This window comes from Cebus imitator, unplaced genomic scaffold (genome assembly GCF_001604975.1).
Source record: "Cebus imitator isolate Cc_AM_T3 unplaced genomic scaffold, Cebus_imitator-1.0 Scaffold82, whole genome shotgun sequence".
Taxonomy (NCBI): domain Eukaryota; kingdom Metazoa; phylum Chordata; class Mammalia; order Primates; family Cebidae; genus Cebus; species Cebus imitator.
Window position 1 is genome coordinate 1,924,485 of NW_016107397.1, and position 8,461 is coordinate 1,932,945.

At 49.3% G+C, this 8,461-nt stretch overlaps 1 protein-coding gene across 3 annotated transcripts in view; it reads right to left on the reverse strand.

Annotated features, from left to right (window-relative positions):
* ORAI2 (ORAI calcium release-activated calcium modulator 2) overlaps nucleotides 1-8,461 on the reverse strand; it is a 16,333-nt gene that overhangs the window by 3,324 nt on the left and 4,548 nt on the right. For all 3 annotated transcript variants that reach the window (XM_017533506.2, XM_017533508.2, XM_017533507.2), the window contains one exon: nucleotides 6,026-6,263. In XM_017533506.2, the coding sequence (XP_017388995.1) occupies nucleotides 6,026-6,263 (238 nt within the window). The remainder of the gene's footprint in view (nucleotides 1-6,025; nucleotides 6,264-8,461) is intronic.

Consider the following 8,461-nt stretch of genomic DNA (forward strand, 5'->3'; position numbering starts at 1 on the left):
GGTGGATTACCTGAGGTCAGGAGTTCGATACCAGCCTGGCCAACATAGGAAAACTGTCTCTATTAAAAATACAAAAATGAACTGGGCACAGTGGCGCATGCCTGTAATCCCATCTACTGGGGAGGCTGAGGCAGGAAAATCGCTTGAACCTGGGAGGCGGAGGTTGCAGTGAGCTGAGATGGCGCCACCGCACTCCAGCCTGGGAAACAGAGTGAGACCCTGCTACGAATACATTAATTAATTTAATTAAATTAAAAATAACTCAGGAGGCTAGGCCCAGGAGTTAGAGGCTGCAGTGAACTATGATCATACCACTGAACCCCAGCCTGGGCAACAGAGGAAGATCCTGTTTGGGAAAAGATAAAATGAAATATATGAAAATACATAAAAATGAAGATTTCATAATATCCTTCAGCAACTACCACCTCTTAGAAGCTTATCCCTTCACCTCGATTTCAGTCCTGATAGACTTCCTAGATGAAAGAAGATATGGAAGTCCTAGTGGACCAGAGCTGAACAGCAACTCAGCAGTAATATGGTTGGGGCCATTGTGAAATGTATTCAAAAACCAGTAGCCACAGAACATGGGCTGAGGGGTGGTTTTTCTCAGTGTGGCCCTGGGTTGGCTCTGGTCACCTCAAAGGATATGGCCCAACTGAAGGATATTACAAACCACAGAGCCCTGCAAGATAGGAAATAAAGATGATTACAAGGTTGAGGATGGGGCTTGCAAAAGTGCTTTGGTGCCACCTCAAGAGGAGGTAGGGGGCTGGGTGAGGTGGCTCACTCTCGTGACCTCAGCACTTTGGGAGGCTGAGGCAGGAGGACCACTTAAGCTCAGGAGTTCAAAAACAGCCTGGGCAACAAAGCCAGACTCCATCTCTACGGGAAAAAAAATGACCGGAGGAGTGTCTATTGTGTGACAGCCAAAAAAAAAAAAAAAGAAAGAAAAAAAAAAAGAAAAAAAAAAAGAAAGAAAGAAAGAGAAAGAGAAAGAAAAAAAAAAAAAAAAAAAAAAAAAAAGGAAGGAAGGAAGAAGGAGAACAAAGAGGAGGAGGAGGAGGAAGAGGCAGTGGCAATTTTTTCACCGTGTTTATGCAGAATTTTTTTTTAATTAAAAAAAATTTTTTTGAGACAGTCTTCGTCACCAGGCACCAGGCTGGAGTGCAGTGGCGCCATCTTGGCTCACTGCAACCTCCGCCTCCCAGGTTCAAGTGATTCTCCTGCCTCAGCCTCCCGAGCAGCTGGGACTGCAGGCATGCGCCACCACGCCCAGCTAATTTTTGTATTTTAGTAGAGACGGGATTTCACTATGTTGGCCAGGATGGTCTCGATCTCTTCACCTCATGATCTGCTGGCCTCGGCCTCCCAAAGTGCTGGGATTACAGGCATGAGCCTCTGCGCCCAGCCCTAATTTTTTTTTTTTTAATTGAGATGGTCTCGTTCTGTTGTCCAAGCTGGAGTACAGAGGCGCTATCTCGACTCACTGCAACCTCCACCTCCCGGGTTCAAGCAATTCTCCTGCCTCAGTCTCCCCAGTAGCTGAGACTACAAGCTCGCACCACCATGCCTGACTAATTTTTGTGTTTTTTTTTTTGTTTTATTTTTTTTAGATGGAGTCTTGCTCTGTCACCCAGGCTGGAGTGCAGTGGCGAGATCTCGGCTCAGTCCAACCCCTCCCTCCCAGGTTCAAGTGATCCTCCTGCCTCAGCCTCCTGAGTAGCTGGAATTACAGGTGCCTGCCACCAAGCCTGGCTAATTTTTGTATTTTTAGTAGAGACGGGGTTTCACCATGTTGGCCAGGCTGGTCTCAAACTCCTGACCTCATGTGATCTGCCCACCTTGGCCCCTCAGAGTGCTAAGATTACAGGTATGTGAACCACAGCGCATGGCCCTCACTTTTGTATTTTTAGTAGAGACGGGGGTTTCACCATGTTGGTCAGGCTAGTCAGAAATTCCTGACCTCAAGTGATCTGCCCGCCTTGGCCTCCCAAAGTGCTGGGATTACAGGCCTGAGCCACCGCACCCAGCCTATGCAGAGGTTTTATGAGGGGGCCTCAGATCACTGGTTTTGTGTGTTGGAAGAAGGATAGGCATAAAGAAATTAAGCTGCAGGTTAGGCATAAGCAGGTGTCGCTAGACAAAGGAGCAGCTTTGCAATTCTAATGAGGGAAGATACATCGTGAAGGGCGAACTCTACCTCGCAATTTGCACGTTTGCATGCTCCCAGGTGCCTGCCCTGACTCAGCTATGGCTTCCAATGCTTAGGATTCCCTAGCTGCCCTGCAGTCTGAAGAATGATCTGACCTCATGCTATGCTAATCTAATCAAGCAGGTGCGCTGTGGCTCCCCCACCCACCACCCCGAGTCTCAGCTCCATGCCAGATGGTTCACTTCCTTCCCCTGCAGCTGGCGCTCTGTGTCTGTGAGTTCCACATCTGCAGATTCAACCAGTTGTGGGTAAAAAATGTGTGGGGGGCATCTCTCCCCTTGCTATCTCTCCCGAGCTCCCACCCCCCACCGTCCCTCCCCTATGTCCCCCCGACAGACCCCAGAGTAGTGCTCCCCTCCCTGTGTCCATGTGTTCTCATTTTTCAACATCCGCCTATTAGTGAGAACATGCGGTGTTTGATCTTCTCTTCTGTCAGTTTGTTGAGAATGATGGTTTCCAGGTTCATCCATGTCCCTACAAAGGACACAAACTCATCGTTTTGGGGAGAGATAGCAAGGGGGAGAGATGCCAGATGTAGGTGATGGGGAGGAAGGCAGCAAATCACACTGCCACGTGTGTACCTATGCAACAATCTTGCATGTTCTTCACATGTACCCCAAAACCTAAAATGCAATAAAATAAATGGGGAAAAAAAAATGTGTGGGGAGGAAAACCAAAGTAAAACAATATTTCTCCCTTGGTATAAGGTGAAGTAAAAAATAACAATAAAAAATAACACACCAACCTGGGCAACATAGCAAGATCCACCTCTTTTTTTTTTTTTGAGGTGGAGTCTCGCTCTCTTGCCCAGGATGGAGTACAGTGGCATGATCTTAGCTGACTGCAACCTCCACCTCCCAGGTTCACGTGATTTCCTGCCTCGGCCTCTTGAGTAGCTGGGATTACAGGTGCCTGCCATCACACCTGGCTAAGTTTTGTATTTTTAGTAGAGACGGGGTTTCTCCGTGTTGGGTCAGGCTGACCAGGCTGGTCTCCAACTGCTGACCTCAGGTGATCCTCTCGCCTCAGCCTCCCAAAGTGCTGGGATTACAGGTGTGAGCCACCTTGCCCAGCCAACTTTTTCTTTTAAAATGCACCTCAATCTAACAATTGAGGCTCTGGCCTGTAGAAGAACAATTGAGGCCAGGCATGGTGGCTCAAGCCTGTAATCCCAGCACTTTAGGAGGCCAAGGCGCACGGATCACCTGAGGTCAGGAGTTCGAGACCAGTCTGGCCAACACCATGAAACTCCCATCTCTACTAAGAATACAAAATTAGCCAGGCGGGGTGGCGTGTGCCTGTAGTCCCAGATACTCAGTAGGCTGAGGCAGGAGAATTGCTTGAACCTGGGTGGTGGAGGTTGCAGTGAGCAGGAATCACGCCACTGCAGTGCAGCTTGGGTGACAGAGCGAGACTCCATCTCAAAAAAAAAAAGAAAAAGAAAAAGAAAAACAATTACTGTTTTCACATAAGGAAATGGGCTGGACCAGGTGTAATGCCAGTACTTTGGAAGGCCGAAATGGGAAAATCATTTGAGAGTTCAAGACTGCAGTGAGTTATGATTGCACCCCTGCACTCCAGTGTAGACAATGGAGCAGAGAACTTGTCTCAAAAAAGAAAAAAAAAAAATTAGCCAGGCATGGTGGCACATGCCTGTAATTCCAGCTACTCAGGAGGCTGAGGCAGGAGGATGGCTTGAGCCCAGGAAGTGGAGGCTGCAGTGAGCCATGATCATACCACTGCACTCTCCAGGCTGGGCAACAGAGCAAGACCCTGTCTCTAAAAACAAAACAACAAAAAACAAAAAACAAATAAATAAATCACTTCCACCCAATAGGACCTGTGAGCGCACGGCTGTGTCCTCACTCTGAGTCCTTAACCTGAGGGACAATTCCCTCCAGGGATATGGGTTGGCGGCTTTGGGGTCAACAGGAGATGGGTCCCTTGTCAGAGCTGCAGCTTTGCCTGAAACTGACTCTTGTCCTGGGGGATGACTCAGAGAGAAGGCAGCCCAGGAGCCAGGCCAAAAGCTCTGCTCTGTCACCCTGGAGGCCACATTCCAGGAATGTCTGCATCGCTAACTGGGCTAAACTGATCCAACCCCAGTCAACCCCTGAGGCCCTGCTCAGATCCCTGAGAACACCAAACTTTTGGGTGGTGCCCAAGACAGGGCAGACGTGGGCACCTTTCTTCAGGAAACCCTGTACCATGCAGCGGTTTGATTTCATCTTTTTATTTTCATTTATTTTTATTTTTAGAAACCCTGTACCATGCAGTGATTTGATTTTATTTAATCTTGTTATTTTTATTTATTTTTTTTATTTTTAAACAGAGTCTCGCTCTGTCACCAGGCTGGAGTGAGGTGGCATGATCTCGGCTCACTGCAACTTCCACCTCCCAGGTTTAAGCAATTCTCCTGCCTCAGCCTCCTGAGTAGCTGGGACTATAGGCGCACACCACCACATCCAGCTAATTTTTTTTTTGTATTTTTAGTAGGGACAGGGTTTCACCCTGTTGGCCAGGGTGGTCTCAATCTCTTGACCTCGTGATCCACCTGCCTCGGCCTCCAAAAGTGCTGGGATTACAGGCATGAGCCACTGTGCCCAGCCTATCTTTTTAATTAATTAATCAATTTTGAGAAGAAGTCTCACTCTTGCCCAGGCTGGAGTGTAGTGGCGTGGCCTTGGCTCACTGCAACCTCTGGCCTCCCCCAGGTTCAAGCGAGTTTTGTGTCTCAGCCTCCTGAGCAGCTGGGATTATAGGCGCCTGCCACCATGCTGAGCTAATTTTTTTGTATTTTTAGTAGAGACAGGGTTTCACCATGTTGGCCAGGCGGGTCTTGAACTCCTGACCTCAAGTGATCCGCCAGCCTCGGCCTCCCAAAGTGCTGGGATTACGGGAGTGGGCCATCACGCCCAGCCATATTTTATTTTATCGTTTTAGAGATGGGGTCTCACTCTGACATCCAGGCTGGAGTGCAGTGGTATAATCATAACTCACTGAGGTCTTGGCCTCCTGCGCCCGTCTCCCAAGTAGCTGGGGCTACAGGCGCGCATCACCATGCCCAGCTAATTTGTTTATTTAAATTTTGTAAAGACAGGGGTCTCACTATGTTGCCCAGGCTGGACTCAAACTCCTGGCCTCAAGCTATCCTCCCACCTTGGCCTCCCAAGGTGCTGGGATTACAGGTGTGAGCCACTGCACCTAAACTACTGTAATTACCCTCACTGGCTGGGCGTGGTGACTCACACCTGTAATCCCAGCACTTTCGGAGGCCGAGGAGTGCGGATCACCTGAGGTGAGGAGTTCGAGACCAACCTGGGCAACATGGAGAAACCCCTTCTCTACTGAAAATACAAAAATTAGCCAGGAGTGGTGGCACATGCCAGTAATCCCAGCTACCTAGGAGGTTGAGGCAGGAGAATCGCAGGAACCCGGAAACAGAGTCTGCAGTGAGCTGAGATCGTGCCACTGCACTCTAGCCTGGGCTACAGAGCAAGACTCCGATCTCAAAAAAAAAAAAAATTACCCTGTACTAACCTCCCTCCTTCCTAAGTATTTCCTACGCAAACACTTGACAGGAACAGGAGAGAGTGCTTTCTGAGGATTCCAGAGCTTGGAGCCCCTTATTCCCAGCGCTCGCACTAGCACTGATAGAGCCGTCCCCTTAGGGGAGCTAGGACTTGGGAGGATGCTTCCCAGTGCTTCCCTGCCACAGACTGGAGGAAACGCTTTGGTCCCTGAGGCATCCCAGGGCCTGGGTTAGCAAGGCCCATCTGACCAGCGCGCTCCTCACCTGGCACCCACACTCACCATGGCGAAGCCGGAGAGGAGGGCAGAGGTCCTGCTGGAGGCCTTCAGCTTGGCCCTGCTCAGGTAGAGCTTCCTCCACGACAGGGCCTGCACCGAGTGGTGGTTGGAGGTGACCAGTTCCAGGTAGCTGCGGCGGACCCAGTCCCGGTAATCCATGCCCTTGTGGCCGGGCTCGGGGCAGGCAGGCGTGGAGGGGTCGACAGGCACGTTGAGCTCAGCGCTCATGGTGGGAGCCAGGCTGAGGGTGGGAGAGAGACACACTCAGGCCTCCTAGGTTACTGTGGCCAGGAAGAGCTAGACTCCAAGCCCATTCAATCTACAAAGACTGCCATATACAGCCCTTGCCAGAGCCCAGGGTTTAGAACATGCCCAGGACCTAAAGGCATGTTTGTTTGTTTGCTTTTGAGATAGTATCTCACTCTGCTGCCCAGGCTGGAGTGCAGTGGTGTGATCTCGGCTCACTGCAACCTCCGCCTCCTGGGTTCAAGCGATTCTCCTGCCTCAGCCTCTAATTTTTGTGTTTTTAATAGAGACAGGGTTTCTCCATGTTGCCCAGGTTGGTCTCGAACTCCTGATCTCAGGTGATCTGCCTGTCTCAGCCTCCCAAAGTGCTGGGATTACAGGCGTGAGCCTCCACACCAGGCCTCCAGGACATAAAGTTATGAAACCTGGATTTCACTGTACTGTGTGATTCTGAGCATGACGGCTGACCTTTTCAACCTGGCTCCTTCATCCTGAGAATGGGGATATTTCCACCTATAGGACTTTTATTTTATCTATCTATCTATCTGAGACAGAATCTCACTGTGTCACCCAGGCTGGAGTGCAGTGGCCTGATCTTGGCTCACTGCAACCTCTGACTCCAAGGTTCAAGTGATTCTCCTGTCTCAGCCTCCCAAGTAGCTGGGACTATAGGTGCCCACCACCACACCTGGCTATTTTTGTATTTTTAGTAGAGACCAGACTGGTCTTGAATTCCTGACCTCATGATCCACCCGCCTCAGCCTCCCAAAGTGCTGGAATTACAGGTGTGAGCCACAGCACCTGGCCTATTTATTTTTTAAATAGAGACAGGGTCTCACTGTGTTGCCCAGGCTGGAGTGCAGTGGCACAATCATAGCTCACTGCAGCCTCAAACTCCTAGGCTCAAGGGATCCTTCTGCCTCAGCCTCATGAGGAGCTAGGACCACAAACACAGGACCATGCCTGCTAATTTTTTTTTTTTTTTTTTCCTAGAGACAGGAGTCTCACTATATTGCTCAGGCTGGTCTTGAACTCCTAGCCTCAAGCAACCCTCCCTCCTACGCCTCCCAAAGTGGCAGGATTACAGGTGTGAGCCACTGCCCCTGGCCTCATCTCTAGGGCTTCTGAACAAGATAATGCACCCGAAGACAAAAAACGTCTTTCAGCATCGATGCCAGTCATGGAATAAACATTTCCAAGTAGCTGCTGGTTTCTCAAATCCAACTTAAATTTTATTTTTTTTAATGTAAATTTAAATTTAAATTTATTTTTTAGACAGTCTCACTCTGTTGCCCAGGCTGGAGTGAAGTGGTGCAATTTCGGCTCACTGCAGCCTCTGCCTCGTGGGTTCAAGCCATTCTCCTGCCTCAGCCTCCTGAGTAGCTGGGATTACAGGTACATGCCACCATGCCTGGCTAATTTTTCTTTTTGTTTTTTTATTTTTACATGAGGTTCCTTAGCAGTAGAATAAATTTTATGTTTTTAGTTGAGACAGGGTTTCATAATGTTGTCCAGGCTGGTCTCGAACTCCTGACCTCAGGTGATCTGCCCACCTTGGCCTCCCAAAGTGCTGGGATTACAGGCATGATCCACCATGCCCGGCCTTCAACTTAAATTTTAATCAGTAACGTTCACCCTAAGAAAAATATTGGGACTTACATAACTAAAGCCACATCCAAGCTACAAGGGAAACTTTTAGCAAAATGAAAAATGAAATCAGCCAACTCACACAAGCACATTTTAAGGAGAAACAGACGTCGGAGATGCCTGGACTCACACCTGGCAGACATCTGGTTTGACTAACACGGATTAAACATCAGAGGACGGATCTGTCAAGATTTGTGAATTTAAACCTAAATCTCCACTAATCTAAGTAGGGGGATTGGCGGTTGCGTGTGTCCCAAGGAGCTGGGCTGCTCGGCCATGCGCCAGCATCCAGTTCTTATTAATCTGCAGGGCGTGCTTCAAAGGCACGGGCACCTTGTGGTTTAGTTGGCATCATAAAGAGTAACTTTTCCAGCCTGGCCAACATGGCGAAACCCCATCTCTACCAAAAATACAAAAATTGGCCAGGTGTAGCCGGGCGCGGTGGCTCAAGCCTGTAATCCCAGCACTTTGGGAGGCCGAGGCGGGTGGATCACGAGGTCAAGAGATCGAGACCATCCTGGTCAACATGGTGAAACCCCGTCTCTA